Raw genomic sequence first — 17,695 nt, forward strand, 5'->3', positions numbered from 1 at the left:
ACATAGCTATTCCTTGCTTTGTGCAATAAGTTGCATGGGAGGAGTTACGGAGCTTGCAAGCTTGTAGTTCTAAAAGCCAGAAAGAAGTTACCTCTGGTTCATTCAGCCATCCCTATGGGAAAAATGAATGGGGAAAGAATAGGAGACCTTTTACGTCTTCGGAGACCTTTTACATAATAGCAGTCAGATCACATGACCTTTATGAATTATTTAATTTCTATGTTTTTTATTATTGCATAAACTCTTCAAAATTCACAAAAAGTGATGTTAGCGGATGAAGATTATCTCATAGAACAAAATGTATAAGATCTCCTAAGCCTGTGTTTACCACAGACCTTATTTTCAGGGTTTATCCAAAACCCCACCAGAAACGCCATTCATTTTCTTCATAGGCTTTGCTCAATGAATGTGTATTAGCTAGTTAGAGACAAGCCAGAAGAGAACTGCGGTACTGCAGACATTGTTTCCAGAAAACAGGATCCCCCATTACAGTGAATGGGAAATCTTCATGGTCAGCATTTGTGGATATAAAAAAAATAATGAACGCAATCATGGTACCAATAATTGCTTATAGTTCACAAGATATTCTTCCTTGAACCGATTACTTTAAAATCACACACTGACAAAGTTAAAAGGATAATTTAGTTGCTAAAGGAAGCCTGCAGTACCTTATTCAGCCTTCAATTTGATATACTCAATGAGAGGGGGCAGCACTGAGCTAGCCTGCAAAGTCACTTCCTAGAGTATTTCAAACTGCGCACAGGATGTCTTCAAAAACTCCTCCATGTAGCAAGATGGTGACATGCTGAAATTACACGTCCTGATCTTCAAATGTGTCACTGAGCATTCTCATAGGAAAAAATGGGGTGATGTCATCAATGGCTTTGTCCCCCAATTTTTTTTTTTACAGTCCAAGAAACATTCCCAATGGGCTGGCAAGCTAGCTATTTTGCTTGGGAGTTTACTTCTGTTCACAGTGGGAGTAGTTGGCTGCATACGTATTAGGCTTTACTAGTGTGCGTAATAGTGTATATTGATGATTGGAAGATAGATAGCAAACTAATGTTTGCTAGCTAACGTTAACTAGGTAGCTGAGTGTCAAATATTATTGAGTGGGTTATTATTGGCATTATGGATGAAGTAAAATCTTATTGAGAATAAATAACATATCAGGTTGTACTTATATAGTATGCTTACTTATTTTCTTGTGTTCTTATTTTTATTTCTCTTGTGTTTTCATTTTACCTTGTGTTATTTGTAGTATTACATTGTTATTGATGACTGCATTGTTGGGTTTAGAGCTAACAAGAAAGGCATTTCACTGTACTTGTGCATGTGGCATTAAAACGTGAAACTTAAAACTACCTACAGCTTGGATTTCCATTTGCACCGTGCATTTCAGGGCTTTCTGAGACATTTTGGAGGAGGAAAGCTTTTTTTTGAGGTGTCAACCCACCCATTTTCAAACATCGTTGTCATATCTGCCAAACACTAACAGGAAGCAGTGATCTTGGTGGTCATGTGACTCTTGAGGGAAAAGAAAACTGGAATTCAATCAAATCTGCATTCTATAGACTGTGCTCGGTGGATGCAACAAAAGTATAAAACCATTTATTGGGCAGATTGAGAATCAACAGAATTTTCTAATTTACGATGTCCTGACAAACAATAGACCCAGGCCTGCAAAGCGATAAAATAAGAGGATTTTATATCTCATCACGCATGTATCACGCATGTATATTATTATTATTATTTTTATTTTTTTCTTGGACAGAAGTATTCAGAGTTATTTTGAAAAGGAAACCTCCATTCCTTGACCCCACTTTAGTCTTACATTTATGATCACCCTTTGATGATTAGTTATACACACCAACCTCTCCTGGTTTTGTGCCTTTTTTTATACAGGACTTACCAAAGCAGGGCTTCGAACAGACGTATTGTTTGATGTGCAATTAACCATCTTCTTAGATAAACAAGAGCCTCTGGGATTTGGTAAGAGGCTAACGATATCATTACAAATGTAAGGAAGGCTAATATTAAATAGAATTGTTTTGACTATTGAAGAGAAAATGTATTAACAATTATGCATGCATAGCTGTTTACAAATACTTAGAAAGGAATGTGCCCAGTCTAGTGGAGCAAGCAACAGAGAATAATGTCTCTAGAATCTAGATAAAGCTTAAAATGATAGCAGCACAGTGGGGAGTATGCTCTTTGAATAGAATTAAGCATTTTCCTGTGTGTGTGTGTGTGTGTGTGTGTGTGTGTGTGTGTGTGTGTGTGTGTGTGTGTGTGTGTGTGTGTGTGTGTGTGTGTGTGTGTGTGTGTGTGTGTGTGTGTGTGTGTGTGTGTGTGTGTGTGTGTGTGTGTGTGTGTGTGAGAGAGAGAGAGAGAGAGAAAGAGAGAAAGAGAGAAAGAGAGAACGATGTGCTAACATACGCTACATTGTTGGCCAGGGCAAAGTCTGACAGTAAAAGCATCAAAAGACAAATGTCTTTCGTCATTCTCATTCAGCCTCTCCATCTTCTCGTCAACCATGTAAAAGTAATTTGTTTATGCTGTTATGCTGAGTGATTGCCTCACTTCTTCCAAATGACTGGTCTGAAAAAATACATGTTGTTCTTCATGCTTCACTTGACCAATATATCATTATCTCTCGCTCTCCTACTTATGCCTTTGAATTGAGCAAATCCCATGGATGGTGTTTTACAAAATACAGTGAAAAAGCACTCAGTGCTCTGAACAGATAGGTTAAATAGATGTTTACATTGCAGTAAGAAAGGGAAGTGAATGGGTATCAGTGAATTTGACACATTAAATTCATACTTGAGATGATCACCATTTTCTATAAGGATTTAAAATGCATTCATTTAATTGTATTATCCATGAAATGACTTCAGTTTAAATCAAATTGAACCCGAGTCTGTTTCTTTTAATCATAAACTAATACAATAAGACTGACTGAACATTCATTTCACAAACTTACAAATGTGTGATATATTTTATAGTTTTTATCAACACAATACTTAGATACTGATAAGGTAGTGACTAAACAAAAATAGGTTACCCCTCCCATTCCAAATAATGTATGATAGAGAGAGGCAAGATAAACACACAATAAGTTACATACAAGAGAAAACACATGCACTTATTTACAATGACATACAGTACATAAATGCATTTGAGTAAAAAGCAACACCTAAAATGTTTAAAACTTTACCCATATTATAGGAATATTTGTGCATGTGTCTGGTATTCCCTTAATCATTTTACATATACCCTACTAAGATAGTTGATATCTTCAGTGAAAGCATGAGCTGGCACACACCCAAAAAGTTAGTAGAGTTGCTGACTAACGACGAGTAAACTGTAGGCTATAAAAATTGAGTCGCAAAAGTGTTCAGAACCCTTGGCTTTCTTAAACACACAATAAGTTACATACAAGAGAAAACACATGCACTTATTTACAATGACATACAGTACATAAATGCATTTGAATAAAAAGCAACACCTAAAATGGAAAAATCACATTGTGGTAATATATAAGAATGACATATGAAGTCCTCAAATGGAGCATGAGCTGTATATGTGTCAGCTTGATCGTACCCATACATTTCATACAACGTCAGAGAAACTTGCTCTAATGAAGCCCCATGGGTAAAAAGTCCTTTATCTCAGGCTGGTGCATCTACTTTTCATGAGGGCTGTGTGGATGTAGTATAGGCCTGTGAGTCCAGAGCCCCTATAGAGTAGTCAGACTGGACTGGTGTTTCCAGTATGTTGTGGCACTGCCTGGTGCCTAGTAGTCTAATCTTTAAGTCCCAGGTTCTTCCTCTCTGCTCCTCTCTCACCCCCCAAGGTCTTCTCGTTCCCAATTCCATTCCCCTGTCGACCCTGGGACAATACCTCTGTACTGAGGACACAAAAACACAAACATTAGTGAATATTATCAAGATAAACAAAAAGGATGTAAACTGACAAGTTATAGAAATGTGTCATTAAAAACATTACCTGTTGATGTGATTTGGGGTTTGTGGTTTGTTGTCATCGATGAAGTTGTTGTGCCTGTAGTAGTCGAGGAATGTGCGGGCAACATTTCTTCCCAGATTCATGTCTGAGGGGACCGTGTTAAGGTTATTTTCTATAACATGAACATATGGCGCTGTTGGCCTTTAGTTTAGTCAACACTAAGGCCATTTCTCCCCGGCTGGGAGGCCTTTACTGGAGTTACAAAGCCTCTAAATCCTGCCTCCGACACTCTACGAATAATAAAAAAAAACAAAGCCCTAGTTTCTCCCTCACAGAACGAATAGAACCATTTGCAGTAAATAACTAAGCAATAACCAGTAGAGAGATGTGGTACATAAATGACCAGTATACAACACACTGTGTTCCACACTAAGTGAGGGTAAATCAAATGCATTTCAGTCTGGTCAGCCAAAAACACGAAGGGGGAATCACATAGCGGCAATTACTTACCACCTAGGCTTTATTTAAATTAATAAGTCTAGCCGTCATCGCCAACCACATTATGGAGGACATCAATAACTTGAGACACTCCATCATACAACTGTGTGGCCATTCTGCGTGCAGTTGCCATGACGCTGGGCTGGATTAGACAGCAAACACAAATATTAACAAGATGATTTAGATTAAGGAAAAATGTAAAAAACAGTAAACAAGCACTGTGGTCAATCTGGATGAATCAGCCGTACACACATAAACAATATTATGCCAATACGTAAAACAATAAGAGAAACATTTCCTCATGTACAGTTATAATTCATAGGGCCAGAGCTCATGAAAACACTACAATAAATCCATAGACTATCAGAGATGAACACGGAGGTTCCCCAGTTCAGGTGCTTTGTTATTACGAATGTGTTCTTTACCAGACAGACAAATGATGAAATGTCACAGAGACATAATCGTTCACCTCTTGTTGTCATTTCCTTGTTGATGTTCAGATTTGACTTGTCTGTCACACCTCTGTGATTGAAACAAGTGCCCGTGAAAAAAGAAAGAAAGAAAGTGATTCAGTCGTTTGTCTTTTTTTCAATTTCTGTCAACGGTCAGAATTTACCCATTAAACATAAATCGTAGGCCCTATAGGTGCAATTCTATTACACAAAGCAGTTAACTCATAAAAAAAATCCATCCTTGGGCTGAATGGAGTGTCTGGGTGGAGGTCCATGCCTTTCTTGTAAGTGAATACATGCGCACGCACACACACACACACACACACACACACACACACACACACACACACACACACACACACACACACACACACACACACACACACACACACACACACACACACACACACACACACACACACACACACACACACACACACACACACACACACACACACACACACACACACACACACCATTTTAGGTTCCAAAAGGGTTCTTTGCAGAGGGATAGGGTTCTACCAAGAACCATTTTCACCCTAAGAACCGTTTATTGGAAGAAAGGGTTCTTTGGTGATTGTTTGGAAGGCAAGAAGGATTCTTTGGAAGGTAAGAACGGTTCGGCATAGAACTCTTCTGAATCTGAATAAGCTTTTTTATTGTAATTTTTCTTCTCACTTTTAGAAAGGAGTTTGAGTAATCTGATACGTTTAAAAGAAGTGTGAGGATGTTTTAAACTTTACCTATATTATAGGAACATTTGTGCATGTATCTGGTATTCCCTTAATCATTTTACATATACCCTACTAAGATAGTTGATATCTTCAGTGAAAGCATGAGCTGGCACACACCCAAAAAGGGATTAAAATGGATTTAATTGTCATTTTTTGGTCAACAATCTACACAAAATATTGAGTAATGTCAAAGTGGAAGATTAAAATGTCTTGAAAAATATATAGCTGTTGCATAAGTATTCAACCACTTTGTTTAGGCAATCCTAAATTAGTTCAGGAGTAAAATGTGTCTTAATAAATCACATAAGAAGCTACATGGACTCATTGTGTGTGAAATAATAGGTGTTGACATGATTTTTGACACAATACCCAATAATGAAAAGCAAAAACTGAAATATCACATTTACATAAGACCAAGAACATGGATGGTCACTTTGACAGAGCTCCAGAGTTCCTCTGTGGAGATTGGATAACCTTCCAGAAGGACAACCATCTCTGCAACACTACATCAATCAGGCCTTTATGGTAGAGTGACCAGACGGAAGCCACTCCTCAGTAAAAAGCACATGACAGCCCGCTTGGAGTTTGCCAAAAGCCACCTAAAGACTTTAAGACCATAAGAAACAAGATTCTCTGGTCTGATGAAACCAAGATTGAACTCTTTGGTCATGGAATGACAATCGTCACATCTGGAGGAAACCTGGAACCATCCCTACGGTGAAGCATGGTGGTGGAAGCATCATGCTGTTGGGATGTTTTTCAGCGGCAGGGACTGGGAGACTAATCAAGATCAAGGCAAAGATGAAAGTAAGAAATTTAAAAGAGATACTTGATGAAAACCTGCTTGTCACGAATACCACTTAAGGTGGCTCCCCTTCCTGCTTGGGTGGCGCCGGTCTATTAGCTGCCACCAATCCCTTTTTCCTTTTCGTTTGTTTTTGTCTAATTGTTTTCACCTGTTTCTTGTTGGGGTTTTGGGATGGGTGTTATTTAAGTTCGTTTTGCCCGCTGGTGTTTGTGCGGGCTTGTTGATTGTTACGTTTGGTGATGTATCGTGTTTTGGTTTTTTCGCTGTCCAGTGTGCGTCTAGGTTTTGGGTTGGTTTAGCGCCAGTGTTTTGACCATTCACCCATGTTTTGGACCTGTTACGATTTGAAGGACATTAAAGCGTTTTCCCGTTCATTTTGCTCTCTGCATCTGACTCCTCACTCATTTCACTCACCCGTCGTTACACTGCTCCAGAGCACTCAGGACCTCAGACTGGGGCAAAGGTTCACCTTCCAAAAGGACAACGATCCAAAGCACACAGCCAATACAACGCAGGAGTGGCTTCGGGACAAGTCCTATGGGGACAAACTGAAGAACACTATACGTTTGGAAGATATGTTAGAAGAGCAACATATATTACTTCTAGCCCTCCACTGAAGTGATGGCTATAATTTTGAGGATTCTTTTGAAGACATGTAGCAGTACAAAATAGGCCTATCTACACTGAACACAAATATAAATGCAACATGCAACAATTTTAAAGAGAGCTACAGTTCATATAAGGAAATCAGTCAATTGAAATAAATTAATTAGGCCCTAATCTATGGATTGCACATGAATGGGAATACAGATATGCATCTGTTGGTAACAGATACTGTACCTTAAAAGAAAGTAGGGGCGTGGATCAGAAAACCAGTCAGTATCTGTTGTGACCACCATTTGCCCATACCAGAACCGCCACCATTAGGCAGTCTGTTCACAACATGGACATCAGCAAACCGCACGCCCACACAACGCCATAAACGCTGTCTGTCAGTTGAAACTGGGATTCATCCGTGAAGAGAACACTTCTCCAGCGTGGCAGTGGCCATCGAAGGTGAGCATTTGCCCACTGAAGTCAGTTACGACGCCGAACTGCAGTCAGGTCAGGACCCTGGTGAGGACGACGAGCACACAAGTTCTCTAAAATGACATTGGAGGTGGCTTATGGGTAGAGAAATGAACATGAAATTCTCTGGCAACAGCTCTGGTGTACATTCCTGCAGGCAGCATGCCAATTGCACGCTCCCTCAAAATGTGAGACATCTGTGGCATTGTGTTGTGTGACAAAACTGCACATTTTAGAGGGGCACTTTATTGTCCGCAGCACAAGGTGCACCTGTGTAATGATCATGCTGTTTAATCAGCTCCTTGATATGCCACACCTGTCAGGCGGATAGATTATCTTGGCAAAGGAGAAATGCTCACTAACCCTGTGCACAAAGTGTGAGAGAAATAAGTTTGGATATTTTATTTCAGCTAATTAAACATGGGACCAACACTTAACATGTTAAGTATATATTATTGTTCACTATATACAGATCTATTTTAACCTGCTCTACAGGATGTTATCCTAAGAGGTCATGCTACACCAGCCACTGGGAGACCACCATCTGTCATGTATCCTTGACATCTTCATTTTGACCTCGGGAAGTTTTGTGTTACCCCTTGGTCAACAGAAACGGCGCCAGCGTAAACGCATACTCCGAACAACGACAGAAATGGCCCAGGATCCCGTGGAGTGCAGATGGCCTCTCAGCTTGTGATGTCACATCTCACATCTATCACAGGAAGTTGGTGATGGACGAACGTTTCGGAAGGAGAGGACTTCATTTGCACCACAGCTACACGCGGGACACTCCAGCACCCTGATTGGCTGCTGGCCCGTTGTCAAAGGCAACCAGAGCGGTCGGGATGGGCTGCTAGCGGCAGGAAGTGGGTCTCTGCCAAAGCACAGCTTGAGGGCCGCCCACAGAGGAGGGCGGAAATTTCTAAAATATTAACTCTACACACCAGGCAGGAAGAAAAGGTGCTGCATAGTCAAGGGGTGTGGAAGTTTGGCATCCCTTCTTGCAACAGTGCATAAAGAAAAATAAAATGCAGTTGACAATATGTAAGTCTTTCACTGACACAAAAATACACATTCCACTTAGAACACACAGACAGTACATTTTCCCTTTCAGAATGAAGGCACAATTCAGAATTTCTCTTTTACTATCAAAGATTCTTCCAATTCCTTGTCTCCATAGAAAATAAGGCTGCCCAATATAAGTAGGTCCACTGGCACTGTCAGGCAGAGTATAAGCCTTCCCTGAAGGACCTTCTCTGCCAAGATGGACAATATCTTCCTCTTAGGCTAATTTCTATACTAAATCTACCTCCCTGGAGATAAACGCAGGACATAAGGAAAAAAGACTGGACACTAGACAGCTGGCTCTGAGCTCATTAGCAGTCCATTGTACTGTAATTCACAGAGAGGACAGGCCAGAGAATACAGGATGTCCCTAGGAAACAAGGCAAGAAATTGGGTGGTAAATTAGGGTGAGCGCTTCATCGCGTTATCAGATGGAAAACAGAACAGGGGAAGTAGACTACAGTCGATCTCAGAGAGGAATTCTGTGTGTGTGTAGCTTGCTGGTTAAGGTGATAGGAACTCACCTTTTAGTACATTGGAATGTCAGGTTGATGAGAAGGGGAGAGTTGTGCTGGATCTACAGTGGGGCAGAGAGGATGCTGCTGCAGCGTTGGAAGGAAGCAGCCTCTCTCTCTCTCTCTTTCTCTCTCATTGGATCGTGAGGAGGTTTAATATCTCTTCTATCCATCCTTGTAGGATCGATAAAGGCCTATGTTGTGACTCAAGGACGAGCCAACATGGGGCTGATGAGGTGACGAGGCAACAGGGAAATGGACACTACACATTAGCTACGACAGATGATTTGTTTACCAGGCTGTTTATCTGCTTTCAGTGTCATGTGCCCAGTCTAAAGAAGCAGACAGACGTACAATGATTCCCCAATGACAAGGAACAAGACATCAGCGTCCACAGCAGACCATTCCTAACAAGAAAACAAATTAGGGACATCAGCACCATCAATACCTTCAAGTGACAGGCCTGTCACCAGGGTGTCACAAAGAGCCAATTAACAATGCTAATTAAAACAGTAAACAGCGGTGGACAAAGGGAGCATGTTTTTCCCCCTGCAGTTCAACTATGCTCAAAGACCTTGTGTCATTTTCATATAGGACAAAAGCAACAAAACATCCATCTCCAACAAGAGGACACAACCAGGTAGTAAACTTTGTAGCTATTGTGTAAAGCTTCATTCATTTGACATACAACACCTGTTCCCCCTATAGACTTATGGCTCCCCCTTACAGACATCCAGACACAAGACACAGGCATCCATGCAGTAACAAAGACAAAGCACACACACACACACACACACACACACACACACACACACACACACACACACACACACACACACACACACACACACACACACACACACACACACACACACACACACACACACACACACACACAGCCATCAGATAGGGGCCCATCTTCAGCAGACTCCTAATCGGGAATGACAGCCGTGATATGGAGTAGCCCTGAGTGCTGCAGATCTGGGGTCTGTCCAGTGTCCGCTGCTTAAGATGAGCAGAGGGTAGGCAGGCAGCAGATTTGGCCAGTGGCTAGATTGGTAAGTACGTACACAATGATGTCCATCTCACGCCATAAAGCTCTAGCTGGCTATTTAATCTGTCTGCCTAAAAGCCACTAGGGATGGTGATGGAAATATAATTTAATGAACCTGCGTCACAAGTCTCAAGTCTCCATGTGTACTGTCATGTAAGACAACTAATAGGGTTTTGATGAATAATTGCATTCGTTTGAGGATGAAAGTAAGCCGACACTGTGTGATTTAATGGAGGGGGGGGGGGGGGGGGGGGGGGGGGAGAAAGGAAGGCAACAATAGAAAAAAAAATTGCAACTGGGGGAGAATATTTGCCTGATATCCATCATTTGCATACTTGTCACTGTCCATCAATTATGTCTAACAATCAGTGAATACTGAAATGTTCTATTGGCAAGTTTGGTATTCAAATGTGAGTCTAGCTCCCATGCTTTGTGCGTACCAATGTCATACTGTTGTCAGAATGATCTCCTAGACTGCAGTTAGCTGTCAGGCCGTGCGGTCTTCAGGCAGGGAACCAGTGGGCTGGTGATTGATGTTGAAGCCAGGAGGAACCACCGAGCTGTCCGGTTCCACATTGTGCTTCTAGTGCTGTATCAATTTATGTGTACGGAAGCCAGCACAACTTAAGTGAGGCAGAAATATCAAACTAAGGGTTTGACAACATGGCCGTGCTTGAGTGAGACTTTTACTGTGAGACCCAGGGATAATGGGTATTTCAGGAGCCGTCTAGAGCCTAAAGGACAGGGGGAAATGGCACACACCCGGAACATGGAGCAGTCTCTCTTCAGTGGAGTCAAGTCCAGCGCTGGACTTGTTAACTTGTCAAAGTAAAAAGGGCAACACGTAGATGCCTCTCACCACTGGCATGTCTGGGCATATGACACAGCTAGTGATGGAGTTCATCGTCCAATCAACCCTCACCATCTTACTTTGAGTAAATGGAAGGCATTGCGTAAAGTTTTATAAAATACCAAAAAGTGGGAAGATTTGAAAGTCACAGAGTACTTGCTCTCTCAGTCAAAGCGTCAAGCTGGGTTTTGAATGAGGTCCCAGATTCTCTCAACCTTCACACTTGCTGGTCTCTCTGTTAATGATAATCTGACATTACAGTGTGTAAACAACATAACATAAAACAAATATGTTTGATGGACAAAATAGAATAACCTGAAAACCCACACAATAACCTAAAGGACAAAATAGAATAACCTGAAAACCCACACAATAACCTAAAGGACAAAATAGAATAACCTGAAAACCCACACAATAACCTAAAGGACAAAATAGAGTAACCTGAAAACCCACACAATAACCTAAAGGACAAAATAGAATAACCTGAAAACCCACACAATAACCTAAAGGACAAAATAGAATAACCTGAAAACCCACACAATAACCTAAAGGACAAAATAGAATAACCTGAAAACCCACACAATAACCTAAAGGACAAAATAGAATAACCTGAAAACCCACACAATAACCTAAAGGACAAAATAGAATAACCTGAAAACCCACACAATAACCTAAAGGACAAAATAGAATAACCTGAAAACCCACACAATAACCTAAAGGACAAAATAGAATAACCTGAAAACCCACACAATAACCTAAAAGACAAAATAGAATAACCTGAAAACCCACACAATAACCTAAAGGACAAAATAGAATAGCCTCGACACAAGGATAAACCAAATGTGCCTGCTCTGTCCTGCTTCAGAGATATTACACATACTTAAAGTACCACATCACTTTTTAAGAAAAAAACTTTTCATTTATCTATAGAAAACAGCTCCACAACAAAGTCTTTGAGCAAGCTGTACCTTCATCTGGATACTGTACCTTCATCTGGATGAGTGCTCATCTCCTCATAATGTTTCCCATACCCATCCACGAAGAGCCATAACAGACCAACACAGAGACTTTAGACTCAGAGGGACACCAGTCCTATGCAGCCTCTATGGAATCTTCCCAATATAAGAACAAAGCAAATGCCACAGTGAATTCTCAGCAAGAAACATAATTTCTCTCCATTTTGTGTGAGATTACAGGTGGTGCTAAATCATTAAACGACAGGAAATATTCCAACTGCTCTGGTGGGGAACATTCACAGCTTGCTCATCCAATATAATGAGTCTTTAATACCTGGGTTACCATCCACACGGGAAGGGAAGGAGGGACAAATCTGTGAGATTGAAACATTTCCCATCCAGCACCCTCTCTGAGGCCCTCTATGCTGTGATAAAGGCCCATGCTACTAGACAGGTTACGATTTCAATGCCGGTGTCTACAATAGTCTCAGCAGCAGATCGGAGAAGGTTGGGTTAATTTGGGGTCCAGGTAATTATTTATTTGTCATGAATTTGTTTTTTGGAGCGGGATGGGGGTTGCAAAGCTTAAAGGTCTTTGTTGATGATTTGCACGCTCCATAGGCCAGATCACTGGTGCGTAAAAGCGACATGGCTGGTTCCTTCAACCTGTCTGACCCCAATTTTTGCTCTACATGAAGTCTCCGCTGTCCTCTCCCGTCGTAGAGCTGACACTCCCCATCCCCAGGCCCAGCCTCACGCAGCCCCCAGGGCCTGTTCTTGTCTGACCTTCAGCACCCCACCTCCCCTACCATGACTCAGTCCTCCCCTCCACCTCCCCATCACCCACCACGCTCGCCTCACCATGGAATTACTATACAATGCTCTGCCATTTAGATGAATACCTCACTTAATCCATCTTGCTCTCAGCCAGCGGACTTTAGCACAGAGAGACCAACAAAGACTGCCAGTAAACACTGCTGCTCCCGAAGCATAAAGGAGGGGTGTGACGGGCCACCGCAGCTCTGTTCAGTTTTCTCATCTCTTTCTTGAAGCCCAATGCACAGCGACAAATAATCAAGGGACTTGTTATGCCCTGGTTATTTGGCATAGTGGCCACCTATCTATGCAGTATGATGCTGGCTACAGAGTAATTCTACGTGGATGGGTTTCTTATTATAGAGAGCCAGTCAACTAGTCCTTGGACTTGACGGTTCAGTGAAACACTAGGTGGGGAAAAAGCACTGAGTGAAATGAGAAGTTTGAAGATGGCTCTACAGTAGATAGCTGCAAATCTGACCAATTCTGCTATTTTCAGTTTTTTTTATGCTGTGTGATTTTACACAAAAACAGCTTCTGGACATCAGAACAGCGATCACTAGAGATCATTCGATTTGGTTGAAGATTTCTACTTCAAGGAGTAGACAGCTGTGGATGCACTGCTCTTTCCAGACCAGGCCCTAATCGCGGGCCTCAAAAGAGGAAGAGATGGCACAAGAGAGGCAAACGAGCAGGCTTCCTGACGAGACTAAATGGATGATATACCGCCTCTACCCTTCGTTCTATTGGTGAACATAGAGAACAACATGGACGAGCTCCGTTTGAGACTATCCTGTCAATGGGAGCTGAAGAACTATAATATCCTATGTTTCTCGGAGTCGTGGCTGAACAAAGACTATGGATAATATACTGTACATCTAGCAAGTTTTTCTATGCATCATCAAGACCGAACATCAGCTTTGGGTAAGGATAAGGGGGAGGTGTGTGCCTCTTTGTTAACTACAGCTGGTGCGCAATCTCTAATACTAAGGAAGTCTCAAGGTTTTGCTCGCTTGAGTTATTATACCTCATGATAAACTGCAGACATACTATTTACCAAGTGAGTTTTCCTTCACATTTTTCATAGCTTTCTATTTACCACCGTAAACTGATGCTGGCACTAAGATAAAGCTGCATAGGGCAATAAGCAAACAAGAAAGCGCACATCCAGAGGCAATGCAAGGAAACAGAAATCCGTCTTACCTCATTTTTAGCAGCATGTCACTTGTGCAACCAGAGGCAAAAAAAACACATACAAAGCTCTCCCTCACCCTCCATTTGGCAAATCTGACCATAACTCTATCCTCCTGATTCTTGCTTACAAGTAAAAATGAACAGGAAATACCAGCACTCAATTCTGAAGTGGTCCGACGAAGTGGATGCTAAGCTACAGGACTGTTTCGCTAGCACAGACTGGAATATGTTCCGGGATTCATCCGAAAACATTGAGGTGTATAGCACATCAGTCAGTGGCTTCATTAATAAGAGCATCAACGATATCGTCCCCACAGTGATCTCACGTACATATCCCAACCAGAAGCCATGGATTACAGGCAACATCTGCACTGAGCTAAAGGCTAGAGCTGCCGCTTTCAAGGAGCCCCCAGGTGGTGAGGGTAGGCCACAACACATCTGCCACACTGACCTTTAACACGGAGGCTTCTCAGGGGTAAGTGCTTAGTCCCCTCCCGTACTCCCTGTTCACCCAGAACTGCGTGGCTGCACACGACTCCAACACCATTATTAAGTTTGCTGACGATGATGGTGGTTGCCTGATCAACGATAATGATGAGTGTGGCGCCAGGACAACAACCTCTCCCTCAACATCAGCAAGACAAAGGAGCTGATCCTGGACTACAGGAAATGAGGGCCCCAATCCACATCAACAGGGCTGTAGTGGAGGGGGGTCGAGAGATTCAAGTTCCTCGGTGTCCACATCACTAAGGAATTATCATGGTCCACACTCACCAACACAGTCGTGAAGAAGGCTGCTCAGGAAGCTGAAAAGATTTAGCATGGGCCCTCAGTTCCTCAAAAAGTTCTACAGCTGCACCATTGAGAGCATCTTGACTGGCTGCATCACCACTTGGTATGACAACTGCTTGGCATTCGAGCACAAAGTGCTACAGAGGGTAGTGGGTACAGCCCAGTGCATTACTGGGGCCGAGCTCCCTGCCATCCAGGAACTCTATACCAGGCAGAGGAAGGCCCTAAAAATTATCAAAGACTTCAGTCACCCAAGTCATAGACTGTTCTCTCTGCTACCACGCGGCAAGCGGTACTGATGCAGCAACTCTGGAACCAACAGGACCCTGAACAGCTTCTACCCCCAAGCCATAAGACTGCTAAACAGTTAGTTAAATAGTTATGCAAATAGCTACCCGGACGATCTGCATTCACCTTTTGACTCCTCACATACGCTGCTGCTACTGTTTATCTATCCTGTTGCCTAGTCACTTTATCATTACCTATATGTACATACCTAGTTCAATTACCTCATACCCCTGCACATTGAATCTGTACTGGTACCCAATGTACTGTATATAGCCAAGTTATTGTTATTCGTTGTGTTTATTCCTCGTGTTATTATTTTTCAATTATTTCTCTTTTTTTCATTCTGCGTTGTTGGGAAGGGCCCGTAAGTAAGTATTTCACTGCTAGTCTACGCCTGTTGTTTACGAAGCGTGTGACAAATAACATTTGATTTGATTTGAAATCCCAGCATCAGTCACAGGCTTTACAGACTTTTTGATATACACAAGATCAAATAATAAACAAACAATTAAACAAAGAAGTGAATGGATTCCCTATTTTTGATTTATTTCACCTTTATTTAACCAGGTAGGCTAGTTGAGAACAAGTTCTCATTTGCAACTGCGACCTGGCCAAGATAAAGCAAAGCAGTGTGACACAGACAACAACACAGAGTTACACATGGAGTAAACAATAAACAAGCCAATAACACAATAAACAAGTCAATGACACAGTAGAAAAAAATAAAGTCTATATACAGTGTGTGCAAAAGGCATGAATAAATAGGGCATAGGAGCGAATAATTACAGTTTAGCAGATTAACACTGGAGTGATAAATGAGCAGAGGATGTGCAAGTAGAGATACTGGTGTGCAAAAAGCAGCAAAGTAAATAAAATAAAAACAGTATGGGGATGAGGTAGGTAGATTTGGTGGGCTATTTACAGATGGACTATGTACAGCTGCAGCAATCGGTTAGCTGCTCAAATAGTTGATGTTTAAAGTTGGTGAGGGAAATAAAAGTCTCCAACTTCAGCGATGTTTGCAATGCGTTCCAGTCACCGGCAGCAGAGAACTGGAAGGAAAGGCGGCCAAATGAGGTGTTTTACTTAGGGGATGATCAGTGAGCCTGCTGGAACGTGTGTTGTTATCGTAACCAGTGAACTGAGATAAGGCGGAGCTTTACCTAGCATAGACTTGTAGATGACCTGGAGCCAGTGGGTCTGGCGACGAATATGTAGCGAGGGCCAGCCGACTAGAGCATACAGGTCGCAGTGGTGGGTGGTATAAGGTGATTTGGTAACAAAACGGATGGCACTGTGATAGACTGCATCCAGTTTGCTGAGTAGAGTGTTGGAAGCTATTTTGTAGATGACATTGCCGACGTCGAGGATCGGTAGGATAGTCAGTTTTACTAGGGTAAGTTTGGCGGCGTGAGTGAAGGATGCTTTGTTGCGAAATAGAAAGCCGATTCTAGATTTGATTTTGGATTGGAGATGTTTAATATGAGTCTTGAAGGAGAGTTTACAGTCTAGCCAGACACCTAGGTATTTATAGTTGTCCACATATTCTAGGTCGGAACCGTCCAGGGTGGTGATGTTAGTCGGGCGGGCGGGTGCGGGCAGCGAACGGTTGAAAAGCATGCATTTGGTTTTACTAGCGTTTAAGAGCAGTTGGAGGCCACGGAAGGAGTGCTGTATGGCATTGAAGCTCGTTTGGAGGTTAGTTAGCACAGTGTCCAAGGAAGGGCCAGAAGTATACAGAATGGTGTCGTCAGCGTAGAGGTGGATCAGGTGGATCGCCCCCAGCAAGAGCGACATCATTGATATATACAGAGAATCGGCCCGAGAAATAAGGGTGGCTGGCAGTGTGTTATCTACAGTGTGACAGAGTGATACCAGGCAGGGCTATTCTTACACAGAGCAGAGCCACACACAGACACCTCACCCTCCTGACACTAGAGGGCACTTAGGCTACACATAATATCTCCTCTCATCTCAGGCAATCTGGACACTGCACAGTACACTTTCTGCCTGTAGGCTGAAGCTTCACACCACTCTGGTTTTCTGCCTCTTCTCTATCCCATGGATCTGAGCTGTATCAAGGTAATACAAGGTAAACTGATGGAAAACTTGAGTCTATAGAGAATGTCAATTTAACCCTGAATCCCTTTGGAGTGTACAAAACACTGCGATTAACAGGCCTGCTGTATTCTAGTCTTCGTCACAACGAAAGCAGAACCCACGTGCTCTCTACCTCTTTTCTACACAAAATCAATGGGGCAGGTGCCGCCTTCCCACTGTCACTATGTATCTGTCGGAACACGAGAGCAAGGCAGTGCGATAGGGGCTGACCTGACTCATCCACACCTCAGTCCTGCGCTGCATGCCAATCGAGCCAGGCCTCCAATAATGACTCCTGGAATAATTAAGAAATCAATAGGCTCTCGTCTGGCCCTAAATGAGAGGTTGTTACTATAGGAGCAGGCAGCATGTGGATAAACGCTAGGGGATGGAGCGCCACTACAATAGCCTGACATTATCACCCTCAGCCCTCATTACTGGGCTCTACAGACGTCTGTTCTGTTGCCTGGTGTACAGACATCACAGCATTGATTTGGAGAATCAGAGCTTTTGTAGTCTGGGGTATCTCCCTTAAG

The 17,695-nt window shown here is 42.4% G+C and overlaps 1 protein-coding gene across 3 annotated transcripts in view; it reads right to left on the reverse strand.

Moving 5' to 3' along the window:
- Nucleotides 1-3,765: 3,765 nt before the first annotated feature.
- Nucleotides 3,766-17,695, reverse strand: part of LOC139406612 (cytosolic carboxypeptidase 6-like) — a 465,185-nt gene continuing 451,255 nt past the window's right edge. For all 3 annotated transcript variants that reach the window (XM_071149384.1, XM_071149383.1, XM_071149385.1), the window contains 2 exons: nt 4,012-4,114; nt 3,766-3,913 (listed from right to left, as the gene is read on the reverse strand). In XM_071149384.1, coding sequence (XP_071005485.1) covers nt 3,808-3,913; nt 4,012-4,114 — 209 coding nt within the window. In that variant the 3' untranslated portion in view covers nt 3,766-3,807. The remainder of the gene's footprint in view (nt 3,914-4,011; nt 4,115-17,695) is intronic.

Source organism: Oncorhynchus clarkii, chromosome 4 (genome assembly GCF_045791955.1).
Source record: "Oncorhynchus clarkii lewisi isolate Uvic-CL-2024 chromosome 4, UVic_Ocla_1.0, whole genome shotgun sequence".
Taxonomy (NCBI): domain Eukaryota; kingdom Metazoa; phylum Chordata; class Actinopteri; order Salmoniformes; family Salmonidae; genus Oncorhynchus; species Oncorhynchus clarkii.